The sequence below is a fragment of the Lottia gigantea genome (genome assembly GCF_000327385.1).
Source record: "Lottia gigantea unplaced genomic scaffold LOTGIsca_6, whole genome shotgun sequence".
In the NCBI taxonomy this organism is placed as follows: domain Eukaryota; kingdom Metazoa; phylum Mollusca; class Gastropoda; family Lottiidae; genus Lottia; species Lottia gigantea.
In genome coordinates this window covers 1,617,017-1,644,538 of record NW_008710049.1, presented here as the reverse complement: position 1 = coordinate 1,644,538, position 27,522 = coordinate 1,617,017, and the positions used below count along the sequence as shown (strand labels likewise).

General features: G+C 32.3%; 3 protein-coding genes across 3 annotated transcripts; 2 read left to right on the top strand and 1 right to left on the bottom strand.

Annotated features, from left to right (window-relative positions):
* Positions 1-239: 239 nt before the first annotated feature.
* Positions 240-5,069, bottom strand: LOTGIDRAFT_210506 (hypothetical protein; the record flags this gene model as incomplete). The annotated part of the gene is made up of 13 exons (XM_009063838.1): positions 240-392; positions 679-754; positions 1,099-1,213; positions 1,525-1,635; positions 2,012-2,074; positions 2,227-2,265; positions 2,624-2,739; positions 3,225-3,335; positions 3,523-3,612; positions 3,744-3,892; positions 4,193-4,296; positions 4,489-4,569; positions 4,874-5,069. The coding sequence occupies 13 exons, from the start codon at positions 5,067-5,069 to the stop codon at positions 240-242; spliced, it is 1,404 nt and encodes a 467-aa protein (XP_009062086.1).
* Positions 5,070-12,729: 7,660 nt separating this feature from the next.
* LOTGIDRAFT_154629 (hypothetical protein) lies at positions 12,730-14,263 on the top strand (the record flags this gene model as incomplete). Its single annotated transcript, XM_009063837.1, has 4 exons — positions 12,730-12,746; positions 13,305-13,394; positions 13,739-13,784; positions 13,955-14,263. 4 exons carry the CDS (start codon positions 12,730-12,732, stop codon positions 14,261-14,263), a joined length of 462 nt encoding a protein of 153 aa, XP_009062085.1.
* Positions 14,264-17,328: 3,065 nt separating this feature from the next.
* On the top strand, positions 17,329-25,605 carry LOTGIDRAFT_205793 (hypothetical protein; the record flags this gene model as incomplete). The annotated part of the gene is made up of 7 exons (XM_009063836.1): positions 17,329-17,460; positions 21,803-22,012; positions 23,395-23,489; positions 23,790-23,919; positions 24,459-24,548; positions 24,979-25,044; positions 25,399-25,605. 7 exons carry the CDS (start codon positions 17,329-17,331, stop codon positions 25,438-25,440), a joined length of 765 nt encoding a protein of 254 aa, XP_009062084.1. The 3' UTR covers positions 25,441-25,605.
* Between the last annotated feature and the right edge of the window lie 1,917 nt (positions 25,606-27,522).

The following is a 27,522-nucleotide window of genomic DNA, read 5'->3' as shown; positions in this document are numbered from 1 at the left end:
TCAAATTACAGGAATTCAAGAATAAGGTCCCATTAATTTGAATTGCTCACCTCACATTAACTATGAAATTCCTAAAAAATACATTTCCTAAATTAATCTATAAGCTTCTACAACTGTCACATCAATAAAGATACTAACAAGATAAAAGGCACAACAACATGGAATGAAGAAAGATTGAGAATGACAGGTAAAGGCACCAGTAAACAACAAACAAGAAACTCATAGTTCACACCACACATTCAGTCAGTTTTAGGTTTTGTATTGTCTTTAATCATCAAAGGAAGAACTATTTTTTTCCATTGATCATTCCACCTCACACTTTGAAATGCTTTAATATTCCTACGCATTGCTGTAAGTTTTGATTGGTCGGCTGGAAATCCATTCAATAATTCCTGAAAGAGATATATGTTTAAAGTCAACTTCAATTATTGCCAGTAAAATTGTTCTGATGAAGATTGTTTATCAAAAACAGGTGTTAGCAGTATGAAAAATCATGTTATCAAAGCTGTAGGTCTTCCATGCTTTTCAATATTATATTGCACAAGAGGAGACATCAGACTGAAAATGGGAATGGTGTATATTGATGCTATGAGTGTCCCCGATATTCAGAAAATTTCCTTTAAGAACATTTATCAATGCAACAATGAAATACGAATATTTCAAGTCTAGTTCCCTCACCTTTAATTGACTACTGAGATTCTGACTATCTTTAAATATTAATCCATTTTTATTATGCTGAACCAGTTCTGATAAACTACAAAGATTAATTATAACATTGAGTATATATGATTGCATCTGGCATATTTCTATCCATGACAGAATTTCATGACAATATGACGTTGATTTGTTCCTGAAAAAATCTCTGTCAAGAATATAACAAAAAACTAAAAGAAAAATCAGAAGGTTTAATTAACAATATTTAAAGCAAACACATTTGTCACACAATGAAGATAATTTCAGAATAAATATATAAACTATACATTGAATAACAAATATTTTCACTGTTTGAACAACTGTCAAATAACATTTACAGTTAGCAAGAAGTATTTATTGAAGGTATACTTCTACATATTAATCAATAACTTTATCAATTCTTACCATTGAAAATCTACAGCACAAACTGGTAAACCACAACCAAACATATCTACAACTTTCATTGGTAAATCTAAACCACTGGATGATTTATGTAAACAAACACCAAGATCAGCTGAACCTGAAGAAGTTGAGAAAGTAAGAAAGTCACCATAATTGTACATTTTACCTACAATCTGCGGTATGGTTTTAGTAATACCATTAGAATTATCTTCCTCAACCTCAAATGAAATGCATATTAAAATTCTTTTCAACAAACGAAGAACCTAAGTAGGCAAAACGTATTCAAAACCAGCAAAATTAGAAAAGGTTCCCCAATCCAAGCTAACCGCATAAATTCTTGCAAGATTTTCATCTCATAAATCATAATATTATACCAACCATGTAAAGAAAATATAAATTAAATCCAAAATAAAAGAATAGACAACCAACCTAATAATAAAGGATAATCTTCAGGTTCTAACCAGGGTAAACAGAAACTCACATGGTTCCATTCTATAGCTTCAATTTTTTCTTTATAAAACTCTTTAAATGGACCTTTACCTATAAAAGGAAAGATCAGAAAATATTATCCACATTTCCTCTTCTCATTTCATGTTCTGTTCAGATAGTTTGACTTAAGGCAAAACACTGAAAAGTTAAATCCCTATACTGATTCCCAATGTACTGAGAAGATTTAGCTTCAGCAGCATGAGATGAGCTTGTCAATGACTGGGTCGCTAATTTGGTTACATTTATCAATCATGTTTAATTGGATATATAATGTTTTAAATGTCATTTTCTACATGGGAGTTTATCATAAATTATAATTTCATTATCAGTGTCATGAATATTGGTATAAATATTCAACAAAATTTTCAAGCAGAATAATGGTTTTACACTTCATTGTATTTTTGCTAATATAAAGAAATCATCTTACCAGTTATAACACAGAGAACATTTGGTAAAGTACAATCTTTAGCTTCAAAATATTTCTCATAATCTATAAGAAAAGATTGAAAAGTACATTTAATAAAGAAACTGAATATCCATTTAAAAATACATTTTGACTACATGCAAGAATTTCAAAGAAGTTGAGTAAGATGCTTAAAAAATATTGAGAATATGTATCTAATAAAAGATAATATACACTACCTTGTAGAGCTGTTAATAAAATACCGAAATCTTCATCTTCTGTAAACATAATTCAAAAATATATTTATTGATTAACATAATTAATTAAATCAAATGGATTTTTGTCTTTATCAAATTTGTGTATTCATTCCATGCAGCTATTCAATTGATGTAAAAAAAATCTATACAAAACACAGGCTAGTGGAAACTCATCTTTCTTTCTGATATTAACTTGTTGCACTGGTCAGTTTATCATGTAATAAATACACATTTACATCATTTACAATCCACAATCCACAATCTTCCTTAACAGAACAGGAAGTTAAACTAGCTGAGTGAACCAGGCATATTCAATTATATATGATATGGTGATGTTATATATACGATGTTATACAATCATAACATTGACAACACCTACCTGTCCAGCTAGTACTACTAATAACTAAAGCAGGACGATTATCTTGATAACTTAATATTCCAGTTGATAGTTTTATAGTAAATATAGTCTGTTCATCTTTAGATACCAATCTCTCTCTGCAATATAAATTATCGTTAATGAGTACTGCAGCAGAGCTCACTGTCACTCTGCAACTGTGTTGGTTAACTCAGCATTCCTTTCATGGTTGCTGTCTTCAGGGCAACATTTCCGAATAATACAATGGAGGCCGCCATTTGCAATCAACATCCTTTTACACCAAATGTTACGAGATTCCTGACTGGATAAATTAAATAGTAATTTATGGTTTGCCAAGGGGTTATTAGTCTCTAATGACGTGAATATGGGATTGTGAGAACAACAGTAGAATATAAACAATATATGCTAAGGAACATGACATTACTATTGATTCTGCCTGAACATATTCTCAATGTTTTTTGACACCAAGCACTAAACTTGATCATTGAGCAATTTTTACAATAACAGTTGGTTACAATTGAAAATCTCATTTATAGCCATTTAGGACCATTTTTGTGGTTGCTGGGGCCTGATGTTTTTGAAGGAGTAAGCTAGTCCAACGTACCTGGGTTTAAACTGCGAATATTCATTAGATAACTTTAGAAATAAATCATGTCTAGCTGATAGAGAGGCTTTCTGGAATCTTGGTGGTGGTCTGTCATAGAGAGTTTCAGCACTGAAAATAGAAACTTATTACCTCAAAACATACTTTGTAATGTGCTTCAAGTGTAGACACGAGAACAAATTCTACTTAGACATTCACAAACTGAAATAGGTCAGTTGTTATTTCTAGTCTTCATCAAAACAAATATAAATGGATATATCACAAAATCAGGATCCAAAGGATAAGGTAGCTTTCTTACTTTATATTCCAGTTTGTTTTCAAATCTTCTTTCATTGCCTTTGTTACGCAGAAATTTATCTTGGCAAACTTTCCAAAAAACTTTTCAAACCTACAAGTTAAAAAAAGTGATTAATATATAAACATGGCTCCACTCACTAGAATTGAAACTAATATACTAATTTTCACTTGAAAATTGTGGAGAAATTACTTTGTGTCATAAAAGCAAGTACCGGTACTCACCATTTTGAGAATCGAACTAGTAAATGTCCATTTCCTAAATTAAGACCAAGTATTGTCCAACCATAATTATGCCAATCTACCATCAATTTACTACATCTAATTAAACAAACAATCCAACAAACAGCTAGAGTAGGTATAGAAGGAGGATTCTAAAATGAAACAGGTGGAAATTTAATACTGAAAATTTCAGATTGATCCCTCCTCAGGAAACATCAAACATTGGTAAAAACTCTGAAAAATGTGAACAATGTAATTCAAAATATTGCCAAAACAATAACGACATCAATAAAATAATATCAAATGATATAGTTTAACCGAGTACTACTTTATCTTATATATAGCAAATGCTTCAGAATTCTCAAGGATTGTTACATAATCAAATATTTATACACACTATACATATTTCTAGATATTTGACCCACAAGCAATAAACATACTTAATTTCCTACCTGAAGAAAGATAAAACCAGCCTTTGGTAAAAGTAACAATTTCCAAGCTAGGTTAATAGATTGGTAGATAACTTTAGCAACATAACCTAGTAATCTGGGAAGGCCTGAAATTTAACATAGTTTATTAAAAGTTATACTGACACGAATACCTCCTACTTTGTTACCAGTTATCCTGGTACTATGTTAGATGTCTGCTACCTTACACTTTTTCCTGATACTATGATGCACGTTCAGAAATAAATGTACTAGCACTTTAAACGGACAGAAAACCAGTCAATCAATAGGCATTTGCTTACGTTTGATAAAACCAGGTGGTTCACACAAATAGTGTAAATTTATCTGATCATTTTCTCTGATCTGTTGAATTGTCTTTGAACCTGAAAGAGTAATAGAATTGTTCTGCTGTAATAAAACTCTACAATACTTGTGTCTCATCACATTTATTTTATAAACATTCCTTGTTGATCTAGATTGACTTTGTCATAATTATTTCCTGGACAATCTATTAAAAATAATAAGACTACATCTGCATGTCAGTATACAACAGTGACTCTGAATTATAAGCTTAAATGTTAAATATTTGTAAAACATTGAAAGGATAAACTGTATCCAATATAATTATGTTCCATAGATAAAAATGATAATTTTATTTTAATGAAAAATATAAAGTGAAAGTAGAACCTCCAAAGCCAACCAAATCAACATTAAAATCTTCTTCTGCAAAAGAGACAGCATGGTACTGCATCCGTGGACTTCTACCTATGTCCCCTAGAACTACAATACACACACTCTTCTCGCCTTTAACATAATAATTGAAGAAAATGTACAGAAAAAGGAAAATGATTGGAGCAGTCCACAAAATATAAAGTGTAAACATCATTTTGGACACTAGTCTCTAACACCAAGACTTTTTCTATATTCTGCCGATTGCAGAAATGTGGGTCTGGATGATAAATGCTATCATGGACACATGAAAATTTGGGCAATGTTCGTTTGTGTTTATCTCCTTCTCAGAGTATTTATTTTCTCTGGCATGATAAGAAAAAAACATTTTATTCGAGATTGGCACTTTGTATATAATTTTCTAGCCTTCTGAAAAGTTTATTTTGGTCAAATCAGAATAAAATATTCCAATTTATATCACATTTTAATACAGACAGAATGAACAAGTATTCAGAGAGTGTACCTTGCCAAATCGCCTCCATCATAATAAAAAAAGAAACAATAAAAACAGAAAATATTTTGATTTTCTTGTGAAGCGGAACCAAGGTATGAAGTAGATCATGAGCCACAGTTATGAGCTCAAATGTCAAGGTTGGTGGATAAATCCATATTATATTTTTTTTCTGTCTTTAAAATACCCTTTTTGGTATTATTGATGTAAGCGATTTGTGAAATTTTAAAGGGAGATAATGTAGGCACGCCTATTTGTTTATATTTGAGAAATCTGGAAAATAATTTTAAAAAATAAGTTTTCTAACCATAGGATTTAACCAGTGGCCTAATTTCTCAACATGAATGATGACACTGATGATACCGAGAGTGACAGTGTCAATAGCAGCAGTTCAGAAGGCGAATTTAAGGTAAAACTCTCGAAGTTTGACGAGGGAAAAATAATACCTCAATATACAGGGGTGTAACCTTTATTCGTGCATATAAAGGATTCAACACCGAATTTCGTCAAAGGCCGAGGATATTCGCCACCTGGGTGGCAAACAATTATTCGCCACCCTCATTTTTTTTGCCACCCGTTTTTAAAACTTTAATTTCTCTGAAGACTGACATTATTAGCTGTTAAGGCTATATCGTTACATGCATTATAATGTTTTTTTATGTTCATTAGAAATGCTTATTTGCAATTCCTTTCAAGAAAATGTACGAAAATAACACCTACTTATAATTGATAATCGCTGTCCCATTGGATGGCTATTTATAGTCAACTGGTGTTATGTCAATTTGGCCACCACTTTTTTGAATCACTTCTATGAAATTTAGTCTCGATATTTATGTCACCTACAAACCTCGCGTGGCTCTGCATTTTTTTTTTTGAGGCCCGGAAGCGTTTTTTCTTGACATTTTCCAGCGGATTTAAGGATTTTTTATATAGTGTGTGGGAGATCCCACCCTTTGAGGATTTTTAGAATCGGATTCCTAAAAACGCGAATTCCCGACATTCCCTATTAGTTTAAGAAAGCTGGAGCAAAAGCTGAGGGTGGTAAAAAAGACTTTAGGGCGGTTAACAAGAATTGTCGGTGGTACACAAGAATCGTCAGGGGTAAACAAGTATTGGGGGTGGTAAACAAGATGTGAGGGTGGTGAACAAGAGCTGGAAGTGGTAAATAAGAACTGCGGGTGATGAACAGGAACGGAGGGTGGTAAACTAGACCTACGAGTAGTAAAGAAAGACCGAAGGTGGTAAACAAGAGCTGAGGGCAGTAAACAAGATTTTTGGGTAGTAAACGGGAGCTGGGTTAATGAATAACATCTAGGGTAGTAAAAAAGAGCCGAGAGTGGTAAAGAAGATCCGAGAGTGGTTAACAACAACAAGAGCTTCGGCTGGTGAAGAAGAGCTTAAGGTGGTTAACAAAAGTTAAGGTTGGCAAACAAGAATTGTGAGTGGTAAACAAGTATTGGGGGTGGTGAACAAGAGCTGAGGGTGGTGAACAAGAGCTGGAAGTGGTAAACAAGATCTGCGGGTGGTAAACAGGAACGGAGGGTAGTAGACAAAAACCGAGGGTGGCGAACAAGAGCTGAGGGTGGTAAACAAGAGTAGGTGGAATTGTGGCTGTTAAACTAGACTTACGGGTGGTAAACAACAGCTAGGGTGGTAAAAATAACCCTGGGTGGTGAACAATAGCTGAGGGTGGTAAACAAGAGCTGGGGATGGTGAACAACAACTAAGTAGGCAAACAAGAGCTTAGGGTGGCAAACAAGATCTGGGGGTGGTGAACAACAGCTATGTTAATGAAACAAGAGATGAGTGTGGTAAACAAGAATTATGAGTGGCAAACAAGTATTGAGGGTGGTAAACAAGTATCGAGGGTGGTAAACAACAGCTAGGTTGATGAAACAAGAGCTGAGAGTGGTAAACAAGTATTGAGGGTGGTAAACAACAGCTAGGTTAATGAAAAACAACTAGGGTGGTAACAAAGAGTTGGGGTGGTAAACACGAACTAAAGGTGGTATACAAGAAATGATGGTGATGAACAACAGGTAGGGAGCTGAGGGTTGTAACCAAGAACCCAGGGTGGTGCACAGGAGCTGGGTATGTTAAACAAGAACCGAGGGTCGAGACAACAACTAGGACCGTGAACAAGAGCTTATGGTGGACAAGAGTTTAGGGTGGTAAATAAGAATTGTGGGTGGTTAACATGAACAAGAACTGTGAGTAGTTAACAAGAACTGTGGGTGGTTAACATGTATTGTGGATGGTAAACAAGTATTTTGGATGGTAAACAAGAGCTGGGGGTGGTAAACAGGAATTGTTGGTGGTTAACAAGAACTAATTCCTTCAGCTCTTGTTTACCATCCCCAATACTTGTTTACCACCCTTACACATTACTTACCACCCGTTAGTATTGTGTATTACTGTACGCCTTATTACCACCCGTATACATTACTTACCACCCGTCAGTATTGTGTATTATCGTAGGCCTTATTACCACCGGTACACAGTACTTACCACCCGTCAGTATTGTGTATTATCGTAGGCCTTATTACCACCCGTACACATTACTTACTACTCGTCAGTATTGTGGATTATCGTACGCCTTATTATACCTTAAACCTTATTACTTCAAATACATATTTCCACCCACTCCAATGCAGTGTATTTCCCGACAGTTGGAAATCGAAAATAAGAGTAGGCTAATGTCGCTGTCCTGACAAAATTTCCCTCATTACACACTGCATGGCGTGTGCCCATCCTCAGTAGCAGAAATAGGACGTAAAACTTTATTTTATTTCATTTTTTTGCTACGGATTTCTTATACAAACGTATGATGCTAAATTTCATAGCAACACTAACAGGACCATTTGGGATGTATGCTAATTTGGTGTAAACAAAATGGTGGAATTTCTACTTTCGTTTCATTGCAAGAAATTCAATTTATATTAACACGGTCTTGTCTGAACCAGACAAAATCCATTACAAATTACTCAGAGTCGACTAATATGTCACTGAAAGAAACAATTATATCAAAAAGGCTGACATTTCATGAATTTTTTTAGATTTTTTCTGCCACCCGGATGGCGAATAGTCAAATTAATGGACGTGGACTATTCACCACCCGGTGGCGAATATCCACGGCCTTCGTCAAAATCGGAATTTTGTTTTTAAGTCTTAGATATTTCTTCAGATATTCTATGAAATAATTAAAATTACCCATATTTCATTTGTAACCAGCTAATTTGACAAAAAAAATTATGACTGTCAAATTAAGATAAGTAAAATGTAAGAGTAATTTATTAATTTATTGCTAAAATTCATTGAAACAACATAACAATATGGCCTACATTGTGTTTTATAGATATATCTTCAACTAAGTTAGAATTCGAAATATCTGACCCTAGTTGTTCTTGATAGAACTGTTGGTATTACACCTTGCAGTAGACTTTACGTTTAAACCAAATAATTATTTAACGAAATACTTATTTTGATCAAACAAACTTTTATAAAATATTTCGTTTTAACGTAATAATTAATTTGTTTAAACCAAATAATTAATTTGTTTAAACAAAATAATATCATATATTTCATTTAAACTAAAAAAGTTTTTGTTTAAACGAAATGATTAATTTGTTTAAATGAAATAATTAAAAGTTTTTTTGTTTAAACGAAATATATGATATTATTTTGTTTAAGCAAATTATTTCATTTAAACAAATTAATTTTTTCGTGAAAACGAAATATTTTATAAAAGTTTGGAAAATTGCGCCTTAGGGGTTCCGTACATGCTTAACCTAAAATATTTCACTTTCAGATACCATCAAATGAAAATATTGCACCCCAATTCTCTGTGGACTGGAATCCACAAGGTCCTGCTGGCTTACAGTTCATGTGTTTAGTGCCATTTTATCAAGAATATCAAAATGAATATGCACAAACAAATCATACTGGAAAAGTGAAAATTTCATCTTTACATCGTCAGCAACGGATGAATGAATTTAGACATGGACAGACTACTGGCAGAAATATTATAGGTAAGTTGATTTACAAAAGTGTATTAAGACTATGTGAGTAGATTCAAAAGTGTTTTCGCTATGTTGACTGGAAGATAAAGTTTTAGAGTCTATATTGAAAAGCATGTCTGACCCCAGTATTGAAACATGCTGCAGTGTAGATCAAGATGCCTCACACTCGTAGCTGAGGGCCCCCAAGAAAAATGTGGATAACATGAATTACATGCTGAATCACATAGTTGGGCCCCCCTTACAAAATTTTGGCCCCTGATGAAGTCTTGTGCTAGCTACTGGCTTGCTATAGTTGTAGAATACAAAAATATTTCCACTTGACCAACCTGTCTTCCTTATAAATCAGTGATCATTTCAGAGGAGAAGAAACTTCGAACTGCAGCAATGAAAAATAACTATGAGTTAGGTAAGTTGAGCACCTTCAATTTGTTTTAGTTTAGTCAGCCCAATACTGAACATAATAATAATTAACCAATTGATCATTGACACAATATTAAACCCATGGTCAAGGAATGAAAAGTATTCATTCTATTGTTAATCTTTTGTTTTTAAACCGTGTCTTTCCATTTATCATTGAATTCGGCTTAATATCCAAACAAAACAGTCTAATAATTTATATTTTAGTTGTACAGTTGTTAGAAAATGGAGTTGATCCTTGCTCTAAAGATTCTAAAAATAGAACTTCTTTACATTTGGCAGCTTCTCAAGGCCATGCAATGACAGGTGGGTGTATGATTTTGGAAAATAGAAAAATATGTAATACTTATAGTAATTAAATTAATGTCTTTCAGAAAGATGATCTATTTAAGCACATCAAATTTACTGATTTTCAAAACAAAAACATTACTGTGTCTGTTAAAATGAAAATTATTTCAAAATTTAATTATTATTCATTTTCAGAAATTTTTTGTTTGAAAATCTAATTTATTAGATAGATTTATTTGATAATGTTTCAGTAAAGATATTGTTAGATAAAGGAGCTGATCCCAATATGAAAGATATAGTAGGAAATACACCCTTACATCTAGGTAAGTTGTAAAAATCAAATATTGTGTGTTTCATGTGTTTATAGTACTCCAATTATTGTGTTATTAAGGTACATAAAATATAATTTTTCTGGGTAAATTAGTATGGTTATACCAAGTAAATTGGCATGAATTGATAATTGATAAAGCGACTGGGTTTTGTACTGGAAAAATTGGTCACAAAAATACAGGTCACTGCTGAAGTAGAAAATATTTTTTTATTATTTTCAGCTGCTTGTACCTGCCAAGTTCCAGTAGTAACCTTACTTTTAAAAGCAGGTAATTATTTTAATTTGTCTGAAAATGTGTCATATATGATGTCCACAAAAAAATGTAATTTGTAAATTATTAGAAGAGTTCTGGCCATGACTTTAATCTATCTTATCTAGCTTATCTATTACCCTAAATGACAATTCACAAATCAAAACCTACTCTATGTAACAATGATTATTTTAGCTAGCTTTTAAGCTAAACTTCAGCATTTCATAATCATTTCTTATTAATTTGCTATTGCCAAATTTGTACTGTCACAATATACTTAATGTTATGCATTTATTACATAAGACATCTTATATCGTCTACATGATACATTTTATACTTCAGGTACCAATTTAAAATCTGTTGATAATAATGGAAGAACACCTCTCTCAATGGCCAAGTCCAGATTAAAACTTCTATATGAGAATAAATCATACACATCTGATAAATTAATGAATGAGGTTTATGAGGTAAGAGGGAAAAATACATTCACATTTTTTATCAGTTTGAGTTGGATCCTTTCTACTGGATGGTCCAACTATTTATTCAAGATTTATTGTTTCAATGATCAATTTGTTAGGTTAGAGCAATGAGCATAGATTGAAAGTTGCACCCTAAACAGTCTTTCTGAAATAAGTGTTCACAACATCAATTGTCCTGTAATGAATGAACAACACAGGCTTCTCATGCCTCATCTCTAATATTTCAGGTATCAGACATGATGAAGACCTATTTGAATCTATCAGGGCTCACGGAAGATGCTCAACAAATTGGTGAAATATGTGAAAAATTGAAAACAGTCTCAACACGCGATGAAGTAGAGAATATTACCAATTTATTGTCAGACTTTACAAACATGACTATACATAGACGAGGGCAACCAGGTTGAAAAAATACGTCAAATGACAACCTGAATATCACATTCCAATGATAGCTGCAGACTATGTTATAACAAATGCAGGTCTGTTATACAGTATGTCAGAGGTATTATGAATAACACCCATAAATTAGCAAGAAGGACGGAAAAGACCATTAACGGGTGCCAGAGACAACATTGTTTTTTTGCCTTGATTGTACCCTATAGGCAACAAATATTAATCTAGTATCTTTCTTTTTTATATATATTAAATTGCACAATTGCAAAAGTGATAGGACTAATGGAATCATAGTATTCCATTAAGTTAGCAATATTTCTTTACTGTTTATAGAGTTTACTTTTTGTTTTTTTGTGCTTTCTTTAATGTCTTGAAAATATTTCAACTGTTTGATATTATTATAAATATACATTGAATTTATTGTTATGAATTTATTAGTACTACATTGTGTTAATATGGCATTATATTAGATCTTTATAAATGAGATCTGTTGTGAGATTATTGTGCCTTTAGAAAATAAAGTTAGATATTGCTGTTATTGATTTATAATATGTCTTCATCCATGAAAATTCGGAAAGGCACAGAAACTGAATTAGACTAATTCAACAGTTAGCTAAAATTTTTGATGGATCTGTGTTCTAATCATAAACAGGATGCTTAAGTCGGTTGATCATTAAAACAGTCCAATAGTCTATTTGACCCAGCTGTAAATGAGTATGGAAAGTTAGGAAAAGATCAGTGTCAAGAAGTTTGTCGAAGAACCAGCTTGTTTTTTGTTCGCCTAAATAATGAAAGAAATAAGTTTTATGGCCATCTATTAAGCCACTATATAATTTAATTACATTGATTATCTATCCTAAGGCTCATTACAGCCATCCAACCTATTGAGAAGTGCAAACAAACAGTAGCATTACATGCCTTTTTGTTCCTATTCCACAATTACAAATTATTAATCGTTACGGACCACTCAGAAAAACTTATTTAATTTTATTTAGCTAGAGGCCATGGTAGCTTTAATCAGTTGCAGAATAAAGGGAGATAATTTAGTGAACATTTACAGAGTTACTTCCCTTCAACCTTAGTATTTTTGCAATGCTGTGGAAGAAATTTTGTCGTATTTTAGTTATAAATTTCCAATTGTAGTCAAGTATGTTGCTGTATTGAATTAAAGAAACGATCGTTCGATATGGCTGCGTCTTCAAGGTATAGAAGTCGTTCCTCTATTCCATTTAAAATCGAATAGGAAAAGGGTTACTATAAACTTATAACTCGGTGTCTCAGTTTTGCCAACGCTGACCGCAACATTAAAATCCCTTACTCAGCATTAAATTGTTATCTGGAAAATAATATTTCCTATAAATATCGTCTAGTCAACATGTATGAACACAATCTAGAATATCTCATATAAATGAATTCCCACGATCCACATTTTGAACAATGTATGTATCAAGTGAATGAATCAGATCTTTGTCAATTCTATTTTCAAAGTTAGGGATGCTGATCGTCTGGATTAGGAATTAGCCTTCTTGTATCAACATTATAGGCTAACCTTAATTTGTTAAATACAAATCATCTTTATGCCAGAAAATTTGAAACATGCTTAGCAGAGGGATAGATTTCAATACAAACTTCAGTAAAAGGTGTTGGTATACAAAGGCCTGCTGTGGTTAGCTTAGTCTACTGTCTGTCCATAATTGGACATATTATTTGTCTTTTAAGTTGTGAATATCAACTATAAATTTTTTATATTTCTAATGATAGTTCAAGACGAAAGAGAGTTAGAAGTGATGTAGATGAGGATGGGGATGAATCTCTACCAATATCAAAAAGAATCAATGGTCTTCATATACAGTAAGGAAATATAACTATAATGATCATGTGTAGCATAATCTTAGTCTGGAAAACATGTTCTTTCGTCATTTGTGTTGTAAATATATTTGTGACCTATATTGGAATGTTGTCAAAAACATCAGACTCTAAAACATTTTAAGTAATTTTTTAAGTTTCTTAATCATACTACCTTAGAGTTTCCCTCATCTCATTGATTGATCAGATTTACCCACTTTGAGAGTAAATTATCCTGAATTTAAATCAAAGGCTACATCTGGCATGGTAAATTAGTTACTGCCCATCCATACTAGGTAGCCTTCTATACTAGTACATGATGTTATGTTATGGGTTTTCTTTTGTTTCAGACCTGGAAGAAATGGTTTTCATAATAACAACCAGTTAACACCTCCAGTAAGATTTTTTAGATTTCCTCAATAGAACTGACCTAAGAAAAGGTTACATAAGGCTACTCTGTTTCTGGAATAGAGTGGACTTCTTTCCATTTATTTCTGTAACACCTCTTCTAACACCATATCCTTTTAGTAGATCTTTGTACAGAAACATACTTTTTTTTTCTTCAGGTAAATGGTAATAACCATGTGCAAGAAGAAAACTGGCATCAGCAAGCATCAGAAGTACCTTCTCTATCATCTCAGTTATCTCCCCTTGGAGTGTCTGCTGCGCAACATAGTCATCATAATATAAATAACAATGTTGAAAATGGACAATCTAATTCCAGTGGATCCAGCAATTTACATCCTGATTTACAAGGATATGATCCTGAATTAAAATCCACAGATAATCCACATTATTTCCAGATAAATGAAGTATTATTCAGAGCACATGTTGAGAGACAAACTAGAATAAATCCTTATTTTAATGATACATAACTAAAGTATGAGTAAACCTTGGTCTTTCTGCTTTAAGACGCTTCAAACATGTTGGTGGAATAAGTGCTCCTTAAATGGACATTTGTTATGTAAGCATTTTGTCTGGTACCTCAAAGCCTTGGCATTGTGACCTCTTCAACTTGCTTAATCTGCATTTAGAGAGAACTTTATCTGCATTTGAAAATTAATAATCATCAATATAAGTCATTTTATCAATCAAAATCAAAATAAGACAATTTGACGTAAGAATGAAAATTGAATTACTTACGAGAGAGTGAATCTAATCAAGCTTAGCTGGATGAAAATTGAAATGGCTAGTCATGTGATGGAGTATGTATGATTCTTAGTAATATCTATAACACAAAGATTCATTTAAATTTGACTTTTGTTCCAAACTGACAAAACAAATATTACCACCCAAACTACTTTTGAGATTGAATGCTAAAGATCAATCTAGGGAAAGTGTTCATGTTATGAATAGGTGAAATGTTGGTGTTTGCAAAAATTCAAGAAATACTTCAGGTATGTTTTTATGTAAGTTTTGACAGCAGTGAGATGTTATTACTTAATATATTTATAATATTTCTGATTAACCGGATTTGACCGAATGATGTTGACTGCATTTTGTCAAGCTAATGTGTTTTTTACCACAGCTATAACTTGGTGGAATCCTAATTTTATGTTACCAAAACCACTAAACTATGTGATACCTTGTTTAAAAATATAACTTGTAATGCTAAAGAGTATTTTTATCTTGCTTTGTTGAAGTTAACGTGCAGTATATAATCATTGCACATTAGATTGTCAATAGTTTGGACACAATTTTGACACGATTTTTGACAGATTCTGTTAACAAATCAAGCATCATAAAGTCTGTAATTCAAGTTATTTAACTGGTATATGATTATGAAGTATAGGTATGACTTTGTTCCAGGCCATTTTATTATGATCACATTACTATCTTGCTGCTAGAGTATCAGATAGAGTTATAAGGGTGGGTTTACAAAAATTGCTGCATATTACTGTCAATTTCAATTGTTTGGTCTATATTAAAGTAATGATATTCTTGCTTATTAATAGTGTATGTGAATGCTTTTGTTTATCAGATGTAATTTGGGTGTGATTTGATTCATCGTAGGATTTGAAAAGCTGATAGAATAATTTCCATAATTTATGTTAACAATAAACATGACCTGAATTCATGTTAGAACAAGCCATTGTCATGACTTTAAATTGATTAGAATGAACTTTTATTGAAAAGTGTTGGGCACAATAGTTATTTCCATATTTTGCTTTATTTATGTGATTGTCTTCCTATGTTATATAACCAAATACCTATGCCAATATTATCCCTTTCAGCTTAAGCTTAAGCTCTTGCACTTGAATTTGTGAGAATGTGTTGTAAGTGTTTGTGTATTTATCTGTGTAATAATGCTTGTAAGTGGCTGTAAGATGCTTATATGGCTGATAAAAGGGATTGTAAAGAGGGTCATTGTAATGGGTCAGACAGAATTGAATATTTTGCAAAAAAACGGCTGAAAATGATATATCATTTGGTAGGAATTAGGAGATTAATGTATTGTATTATTTGACTCTGAAAGATGAAGTTGTTCTGTGTGAATTTCGAATGTTACATATGTATTTGGAAAATGAAGCCTTGGTACAATTTGTGTTACGTGAAAATGATATATTGTATGTAGTTGATATTGATAATACTATATGTGATGTGTTGAATTCTGTGATATACTCCTTTCTTATTCCTTATATTATTATTATTATAACCCAGTCTTCAACTTTTGTGTTATAGCATAATGTTTTTTCAATAGATATTGAATAATAATACTAACATGAAATTAAGATATGCATTATTACATTTATTACAATTGATGCATCATAGACTTCCTTGCAAAGATAACTAATGGAAAATATTTAGAATTTTCCAAGCTGTTTACATTAATTTATTATAAATAAACAAGAGTGTATGAGTCGCACATTTGATTAGATGAATGAACTTAAAGTGAAATCCATGTCTGTGACAATTCTAGGTACTGGTACATATCATAGATGATATCATAGTCTTATCTTAAGATTATAGCACATGTATTGTGTGTTACAGTCATTTTGTTGGAACTTATTCTATATTGTCTAAACACCAAAATCTGCTAATTGATGTCTTTAATTTTCTCAGTAAGAGAAATAAGTTTTGTTTCTACTTTTTCTTATTTATATTTTTTTTATCTTATTAAAATGTTTGAATTTTACATATCTTCACTTCAAAATCTCGTCCAATCGAGAGTAAAATTTGTATATTTGTGGACTCCTCCAAAGAGAAGTACTTTCATGTGTTTAGAAAAGAGTAAGTATGATCTGCTTTGCGGGCGACAATCAGATAAATTTTTGCCTGACCAAACAAAACAAATCAGCTGGCATGTCTTTGTTTCTGGAATCCAAAAAATTATATTTTGTCTGAAATTTTGAAATGTGGATTGCCTCCCTTCCATCCTAGAAATCTCGAACATTTTGAGTTGTATGTTTTGGCAGCTGATTTGAATACATTTTTGCAAAAAAAACAGAATTACCAAGGTATTTGCCCTTTATGATCACTTTATGCAATAAGATTGGTTAGTCTGCAACTTTTCCAATTATTAATTGAAGTAGGCCTATATAAGCTAAGACTTCTGTCTACAAGTTCTCTCCTTAAGACGAAGTCTGTGGATTGCTTCCTTTCTTTCTTTCTTTCTTTCTTCTTGTGGGAGCTAGAAAATCAGTAACCATAACCTAACACTAAAAGTAAAAGATATAGAGTTTATTAAATTTGACCTGAATAAAACATGAGATATCAGTATAAAGTAACTCTAGAATACTTGTAATAATATATAACTACATGACCTGCTTGAACTGAAGTAGAGATAAGGCTGTGATATTTGATAGTTACATATAACCACACAATATTTTACAATACCGGTACATGAATTTTTTTGGTCTGGGATCCCTAGAACCGATGCACACATATTAATATTTTTATACAATCAACGACAATAACTGAATTCCATAAGAATTTTAAAATGGAGAGATGGAGTGGAAGAGTGGCTCTTGTGACAGGTGCCTCAGAAGGAATCGGTGCAGCTATTGTGAAGGCTCTTGTAGGACATGGCATGAAGGTGGTGGCCTGTGCTAGAAGTCTGGACAAATTGCAGGTAAATTGAAATTCTTTTGCCTGATATTTGAATTTCAAAGGTGTTAACATTCTACAAGACCCTGTAGTTCTAAAAGAAACACTTACAGTTTAAATGATTTGCTCAAGGTAGAACTGTTTGCAATTGATCTTCCTGCACCTTTGGTCAAAATAGCCTAGAAAACTTTCAATATAGTAACCCACCTAGAAAAGTTTGGCTGTATTGTCACCATGGTTTTATGAATATTAACTGGAAGATGAAGTCTATGGATATTTGTCTTAACTTGAAGTTTCTAGACTAAAAAATGCAAAATTTGTTGTCACTTTTTTTTCAAAATTGTTCTGACTCTAATGAAGTCAATGGGTTCTAAAGTTTTCATGCAATTTTTATACATGCAACTGTTTCTCTTGTAGAAGTTAAAAGAAGATTTAAAGGCTGAGAAAGGTTCAGTCTATCCTATAAAATGTGATTTAACTAAAGAAGAAGAAATATTAAAGATGTTTAAAGAAATAAAGAGTGATAGTAATTTAGGTGGTGTAGATGTTTGTATCAATAACGCCGGACTCTCCCACAATGCACCATTATTATCTGGAAGTACTCAAGCTTGGAAAGAAATATTAGATGTAAGATTTTTCCTTTACTGATAGTTTAACTTTGTGCTATAGTGAGTTGTTATTTTCTTATTACCAGTTAATGTGCTAGCTTGTTCTATAATTAATTGTTGCTCTACCTTAACTTGCTAACATGTGCTATAGTTAATTGTTATCATATGTAAATGTGCTATAGTGAGTTAATTTTTTTACTTTAGGTAAATGTGCTAGCATGTGCTATAGTGTGTTGTTATTTTGTTATTCCAGGTAAATGTGCTAGCCTGTGCTATAGTGAATAGAGAAAGTTATCAATCAATGAAAGAAAGAGGAATAGATGATGGTCATATTATATTTATTAATAGGTATGTATTATAATTTTGTTAACTTTTAAAAAAAACTCTATGTTAGGACAAAGACATGACATGCTATTCAACATCTACAGAACAGACTAAGTAACGTTTATCATTATTTTGATAAATTACATTGACAATTGTCCACATTTTTTTTCATTTCAGTATGTCAGGCCATAGAGTAGCCTTTGAATCTCCAAACCATTTTTATTGTGTATCAAAATATGCTGTAACAGCTTTAGTAGAAGGTACAAGACAAGAATTACGAGAATTAAACTCTCATATCAGAGTCACAGTAAGTTTGAGTAATATCTCTTTTATTCGATAGTCTTTTGTTTATATAACTTATCTTCTATAAGATGGAAATTTATTGGTAATTTGGCAGTATAAATCATTTTGAATTGATATTATTATTTTTGTAGGGTGTCAGTCCTGGTAACATTGTCACAAATTTTGCAGAAAAGATGTTTAAAGATAAATCTAAAGGGGATTCATATTTTAATTCATATAAGGTTTGTTCAAAGTTATTAGCATTACCTTTTAAAACAGTCACAGAATATTAATGACAAAGGATAATATCATTGTCTATTTATTGTGTCCATGGATGTGACCCATTATATGTTATAAGGTTTTGATTACATATATATATGATATCTGGGATGAGTTGTCGTAAGGTTGTTGATGGGATAAAGTTGTCTTCTAATCCATCTAAATATCAGATATCTGTAAGTGCTTTTCAGAATTAAATCTAAATCCAGTCTTGCTATAAAGCTGAAAAGGAGTAAATTGTCTTTTTAAACTCATGCATTCTGGTTTCTATTTGACAGTGTATGGATGTTAGTGATATTAGTGATACAGTATTGTTTATATTACAGTTACCACAGCATGTTGAGGTAGGTCTCACATTGCTAGCTAATATACTGCTAAATGGACTTTAATGGCAGAAGACAGTACAATCAGAGGAATTTGATGTATCCAGTACTACTTGTATATTTTGAAATATTTTTAAGTGATCTTGTGAGATTATAATTTTGTTTACTTTTGCTCATTCATTGATATTTAAATATTTTGATTATTTGTTTCAGATTAATGATATTTTGATGAGACCCACTCAACAACTCAGTTAAATTCTACTGTTAAGATATAAAAATATATTGAAGTCTGGCGTTATTAATGATACTTATAAAGAGAAGCAATATCTTATCTCAATAGAACAGAGATGAAAACTTGAATATTTGTGTCTAATTAATGCTTGTATCTTTCTAAAATGTAATCTATTACTTGAAATTTGTAATTTTTACAACCAAAGAAGACATATTGGCATATTGTAGCCAAAATTTATGGACTTTATGTACATTTTTGTAAATTTGTGAAAGATATGTTTGATTAATCAATTTTATAATAAAATGTTTTTTCTGAGTGATCTTATATTTTTTACGAATTGCTTTATACATACAATATTAATAGATGAAACTCTACAACCATGAAGATAACTCAAATTCTGTGTCACCTATTTAGTATGTGCCATGGCGAAACACCTTCATACCTTGACCACATTCTGACAACAGACAATGATGGCATTTCTCCATCTCCCTTTCCCCTTTTCAACATTTCAAAAGCACAGTCTCCAGTCCAGTTGTAATAGATTAAATTCATCAGTCCCCATGAAAGTTTGTAAAATACTTAATCGTAGCAATGTTGCATTTATATTGTTGACAAACCAAGATGTAGGATGGCACTAGGTGTTTAAATCCATGTTTTGTCCAGAATTATCCGCAATTGAATGTTAAAATGACGACTTGTACAGAAATAAAAAGTGAATTTCCTAGTTTTAGGTATTTTTGAAGGAATGATGTGATTTTTGTACATTTCTAGTATTTTTTACATATATTCAAGACCCCTGAAAATGGCGAATCTGTCCCACGAAGTAGATATATTAAATCAATAATATGTGATATATTTTTATCATGTCATAAAGACAATTTAAATTTTGACCTATTGACCCGTATTTGTGTTGTTTAAACAGTATCAGATGTTGTTTTATCTTGAGTCTTTCTCAGTCAGTTGTAGATTGTCTCTATCTTGAGGTAAGCCAGGTCTCATCATATTCTCTTAACTTATCAAGTCAAAGCTGAAAAGTCTAGGTCCATAACTAGGGTCTCTTTTCTATGAAGCAAACAAAATTTTTGACGATAGAGGGGTCTTCAAACTCGAACCACCTTTTTCATAGACATCCTATCTTGTTAATGTTTTAGTTTTTTTGAACAGTTATTTTTTGGTCAAATTCCCCATGAGGCATTTGCCTCAATTTCCATTTTCAATTTATGAAGTTATGGCTCTGAAGTTGTCATTTAATGTACATGATTGTTAAAAATAGAATACAATCTGTACTGCGCATTTTTCCCTTTACTTTTATATTGTTTTGGGGGTCACATTTTTATACACCCACATCTCTCTATGTGGACGTATATTGTCGGCACCCCTGTCCATCCGTCGAAATGAAAATGAAATTTGGTATGTGTATACATATTTATAAAACGAAGATCAAGTTGGAATTTGAGCTATTTTCGACCGTTAGAAGCAGAGTTATTGCCCTTGCCCCAAAATCTTGAATATTTACCATCTGCATGCCGTGGTGGGCGTATATGGCTGTGGTCCACTATCTTATTATTTTATTATCTATATAAAATATGGCTATTTGAATAATTATGCTGACTCATGGGTTTAGATACTTTCCTTTATATTTGAATGACTTGCATAATCATGAAGATAAATAGGCTATATGTTGTACTCAAGTCTTTATTGAGATTCAACAATTACATATAGTTGGACATTAAATTTGATGAGGCATTTGGATTCAGTTATCAGAAAACAATTGTTAAAATTTGACACTGAATTTGTTCAAATATCAGTGTGTATGATATGAAATTCAAGATTGTCTGAACTTTGGATTTTTATTATTCAGCATTATTTACATTGATATACTCTTTTAAACATACAGGTTTAGTATAGTGACACTTGAGGAAAGTTGAACACAATGGAGAGATGGGTTGGTAAAGTGGCTTTAGTGACTGGTGCTTCAGCTGGTATAGGTGCTGAACTACTGCGAACTTTAGTCCGCCATGGTATGAAAGTTGTTGGTTGTGCCAGAAATGTGGAATCTATTTATGTAAGCTAAATATTTCTAGCAGTAAAATAATTTTTATTATCAAAAACTGTGCAAATTATAACTGAAAATAATTTTGAAATATACGATATACTTCTATGTATCAACTTGATCAAACTGAATTTGCTTTAAAATGGTTAATTAAAAGTATAGAAGGTTGAAGGTAAAATGGCTGTTGATTGTGTCAGTGCCAAATTCTACTTTTAAACATTAAACTTTCTATGGAAGTAGATAACTTAAACTTTATCTTTTTTCAGAAAATTAAAGAAGATTTAAAGGCTGAGAAAGGTTCAGTCTATCCTATAAAATGTGATTTAACTAAAGAAGAAGAAATATTAAAGATGTTTAAAGAAATAAAGAGTGATAGTAATTTAGGTGGTGTAGATGTTTGTATTAATAACGCTGGACTCGCCCATAATGCACCATTATTATCAGGAAAAACAGAGGATTGGGCCAATATTCTTAATGTAAGTTCTGTAATTCACTCTTTATGTGTCTTTTATTCATGGTTTTCACAGAACTGGAACTTGTACTGAGGGTTGTGCTGAATAATATAGCCCAAAAAGACACCATGCACAAGAGTTGCTGATACCAGGTCCATTTGACTTATGAATGATAAACGACTTATTATTACTGATAACAGAACAATTTTTTAATATAAAATTGGGGTATCAGGTGTTCTTAACATTACTAAAACTCATAGGGCGGGTCTTTTCAAAATAGATCATTATTTATAAAATTTGATATGTCTTGATATGCAAAAATCACATTACTTTAAAGGGACAGGTTGGACATTCTATTTTACCAATCATACTAAAGTCTCAGAAATAGGAATTTTTAAGCTAAACTAATCAGTAATAGTGTTCACAGCTCACTGTCGAAATTTTAACCTTGTGTGTCCGGAATTATCCAAGTTAGAATGTTAAAATGACAATTCGTCATTTTAAGATACTCTGTAATGTATAGAAAAGACATATAGAAATAGTGAGTAAAATTCCTAGTTCGAGATTTTATTGAAGGAATTATGCGATTTTCGCACATGTCTAGTACTTCTGAAGACTATTTACATGTATTCAAGACTTGAATCAACCCCCCATAATGGCGCACCTGTCTCTTTAAAATGAATTTCTGTTTTGTAATTCCAGTTTAACATACTAGCATATGCTATTGTGAATTGTTATTTTGTTAATCTAGGTTAATGTGCTAGCTTGTGTTATCGTGAATTGTTATTCCAGGTAAGCGTTATAGCTATAGTAGTTTCTATTTTCCTTTTCCAGGTTAATGTGCAAGTATTTGTTATTTTGTTATCTCAGGTTAATGTGCTACAGTTAGTTTTTCTAGCATGTGATATAGTGAGTTGTAATTTTGTTATTCTGGTATATGTATCAGTAGTACATGGTATAGGAAGTTTTTATATTGTTATTACAGGTTAATGTGCTAGCCTGTGCCATAGTGAGTTTTTATATTGTAATTCCAGGTGTGTTAGCATGTGCTATAGTGAGTTGTTATTTGTTATTCCAGGTTAACGTGCTAGTCTGTGCTATAGTGAATAGAGAAAGTTATCAATTAATGAAAGAAATAGATGATATAGTGAGTTGTTATTTTGTAATTCCAGGTTAATGTGCTAGTGGTGCTATGATGAGTTGTTATTTTGTAATTCCAGGTTAATGTGCTAGCGGTGCTATAGTGAGTTGTTATTTTGTAATTCCAGGTTAATGTGCTACAGTGAGTTGTTATTTTTTTTACTGTAGGTAAATGTGCTAGCATGTGCTATAGTAAGTTGTTATTTTGTTATTCCAGGTAAATGTGCTAGCATGTGCTATAGTGTGTTGTTATTTTGTAATTCCAGGTTAACGTGCTAGCCTGTGCTATAGTGAATAGAGAAAGTTATCAATCAATGAAAGAAAGAGGAATAGATGATGGTCAACTTATATTTATTAATAGGTAGGCCTATGGATACTGAATTGGTGTTTAAATAGAAAGTACTGATAGGTGTAAGCAAGTGTCATTAGAATACTAAGATGAGGCACATAATTGGAAAGCATTGACGGCAGTTGGTTGATTTAAGTTACTGTTTAAAATTTAGATTTTTTTTTTTGAGAAGAACTGTTACATCTTATTTAATTACATTACAATCTAACTTTAATGCCATCTTTAATTTATTGATAGTGGCCAAATACTTAATTCTTCAAGAATTTGTATCTTTGATAATTTCATTTATTTTTGGAATCTTTGCTATTTCAGTATCTCTGGTCACAGAGTATTGGCAAGAAGTTCAGTACATTTCTACAGTGTATCTAAATTTGCTGTAACAGCTTTAGTAGAAGGTACAAGACAAGAATTACGAGAATTAAACTCTCATATCAGAGTCACAGTGAGTACAAATTGTATTCTGCCTGAACACATAACAAGCGTTCCAAACTCGTCTCGAAGTGTAGACATGATAATAAGTTCTACTCGTCCAACTTCACTAGGGACACCCGCTGAAAATAGGTCATTTGTCTGAAGATCGCACAGCCGGAAACTTTGAGTAACAATATGTTTTCTTTAGGTTCTGTTCTAATATTTCAATATCATGATTAAAATGAAACATTATTCAAACATAGGACATCTTGATTATTGGCATCTTAAACTAAGGGACATAACTCTTATATACATGTACAACCACAGGTGTTCACAGCATTGGACACTACACTCATGTACACAATATGCAAGATGACTAATTAGCATACTGTCAGTTGAAATGATAGGTTGTAAATGTTATGCCAACTTGTTTTAAGTTTTCATATGGACTGGTTGTGCATTGTATGGTATAGATTTTCCTGCTTCAATAAGAAGAGGTGCATATTTTATATTATCATATGAGATGCCCTAGGCCAAATTAAACATCTACACCCTGTATTCATATTACAGGGAATTAGTCCTGGAGTGGTAGAGACTGAGTTTTCAGAAAGAATGAATCAAAGTCAAGAAAAGGCCCAAAAATTTTATTCTAGTATTAAGGTAAGGTAATTTTAAATACTTGATAATAGTTTAAAAACTATAAAAAAGCGTTCACTCTATTGTCAGTCTTTTGTTTTATAACTGTGGAACTTTTAACTCAGCCTGGATATGAGAAGAATTTGTAGTCAGGTTGACAATAACAGTGTAAAGTCTCATTCAGTTAGTAAATATCTCAGGGCTCACTTCTTGTTTTTGTTCAGAGAGCAGGGCAAACTTTGTATGAAGCACAAACACTATTTTGAGCTATTTATTTTACTTGATCCCTGTTTATGTTACTATCCAGTTATATTTTAAGGAAGAATAGCCCACATCATTGTAGTCTATTTTTACTGTGTGAGTTGGTCATGGCCAAAGGATGGTCTAGTTTTGTTACAAGTTCCTTCAAAAGGTATATAATTAAATCCTCACCTAATATTCTACTGTGTTTCAGTGTATGGTTCCAAAAGATATAGCTGATACTGTAGTATTTATTTTACAATCACCACCACATGTAGAGGTATGTAGCTAGAGATCTTTTAACAAAACACCAATTTGTCTACATGATTGCTTTCCTAACTTATACTTCTTATTCATTCGTAGCTTTTTTCAGAATTAAGATCAGACATCCAGTTATCCTACAATTTAACAAAAACATTATTGCCTGTATAATTGAAGATGGCTATATTTGTTTGTCTTAATAAAACTATTAACAGCAATTGTTAAATCTGTCTATCTATCAAAAATTATATTTAGTAATTACATTCAATTGTAGCTCAGATATTTGAGAAATATGAAATTAGGTAAAGAGAAATAACTTTATCAATTCAACCTACCCTTATGGCTATTTTATAAAAATTATTCATAATTTCAGATCAATGATGTTATTATGAGACCTACAGAACAGACTGGTTAATAATTCTATAAAACTGAATTTTTGCTAATTTTGACTATGGATGTATTGGCTGGATGACAACTCTACTGAAATTGAATGGGACTGGTCAATCATATTTGTATTGTGCTTGTGATAAATTGTGAAAACTAAATTATGCCTTATTTGATAAATTACTAATAAAAAAAACTTCTTTGTTCTGTCAAATTTAGCTGTATGAAAAAATTGCTTGACCAGTGGTGTATTTAGACAGAAGTTTTGGACCATGGCCCTCCCCTATGACCAGTGGCCTTGAGATTCTTCAGCCTTTCAGGCCTTGCCTCAGAAAGACATCTCTCATTTTTGACCCCCTCCTCCAGCATTTTATAGTGCTTTTCAATGGCCACTTTTGGAATGTTGCTCCAGTATTCTTGTTTCAAATACTGAACAATTTTCTGGTCATATTTCTGATGGCGTATACAATGAATGCCAATATGATGTTCAATGCAAATGGGTTTATATGTGCAGTAATGGAGCATTAATGATTCTGTGTCCTAGCTGCATTATGTGGTGAGCCATCTCAGTTTAATTAGAACCATCATCAATATAACACTATCTTTGAGCCATGAAAAACTTGCCAAAAAAACGATATTATTTACACAAAGTATTTTTTTTCAAGATCATATTTTGGTTATACTAAAGAAAACAAGAAGAATAAAGCAAAAATCTTTTGTGATCAACTGGAGAGTATCCGTACAGGGACACGGGTACAACAAGGTTTCCCCACAGAAACAGAACTTTCTGCTGCCAGTCTTAGCTTTGGCCGCAAAAATAATATTCATTGTCCCATTCCTCAAATTTTGTGGCAAATTAGAAAATGACATTTCTTACACCACCACCATGATTAGCACTTTTGCAGTACAAGAAATGTATGAGGGTCACTATGGGAATATTAGTGGTTGGATTTGGAGTGCTGTAGAAGAGAACCAAGCTCAAAACACTTTGTTTTCATTTGTGCAATGTGAATCATATTTGTGGCCCAATTTTCATTCACATGTCGTCTAGACGTCATGTGACATAACGTCATAAAATAGGTCATACATCACGTGACTTTCACATGGAATTAAAGATGGAGGCCAATGAATCTTTTTTTTATTGGACTAATTTCAAGTTTTCAATGCCCTTGTCAAAATTTCAAGGTATAGTACTGGATGAATGCCCACTGGAGATAGTGCCATGGCTTATTGCGCTTCATTTGACATGTTCTATATAAAGTTAAACCTAGCCTAGGTCACTGGGCCTAAGCCTAGCCAACTTTCTACTGTGACTTTGTTTGACTCTAGTCTTATCTTATAAAACCAAAAGCTGAGTCCAGATATTCAACTTCTCCTTGCAGCAGGTCTGTAGCAAACTGAAAAGATGACAAAGAAAATAACATGATCCACTCGAATGTGATCTAACTATGGTTTCCTTAGCCCCTTCTTCTGTTTGAGACAGGAATTCCCTGACTAGCATGAACTTTGACTTTTCTTTTAGGGCCGTGGATATTCGCCACCCGGGTGGCGAATAGTGCACGTCCATTAATTTGACTATTCGCCATCCAGGTGGCAAAAAAATCTCTAAAAATTCATGAAATGTCAGCCTTTTTGATATAATTGTTTCTTTCAGTGACATATTAGTCGACACTGAGTAATTTGTAGTGGATTTTGTCTGGTTCAGACAAGACCGTGTTAATATAAATTGAATTTCTTGCAATGAAACGAAAGTAGAAATTCCACCATTTTGTTTACACCAAATTAGCATACATCCCAAAAGGCCCTGTTAGTGTTGCTATGAAATTTAGCATCATACGTTTGTATAAGAAATCCGTAGAAAAAAAATGAAATAAAATAAAATTGTACGTCCTACTTTTCTGCACCTGTATGGGCTACTGAGGATGGGCAAACGCCATGCAGTGTGCAATGAGGGAAATTTTGTCAGGAGAGCGACATTAGCCTACTCTTATTTTCGATTTCCAACTGTCGAGGAATCTTTACGTAAGTAAAAAAAAAGGTTGATGAAGATGTGTAAATAGTAAAAAATAAGACATAGCAGGCGCGTGTCCAAAGTGTGTCACATTTATCCTAG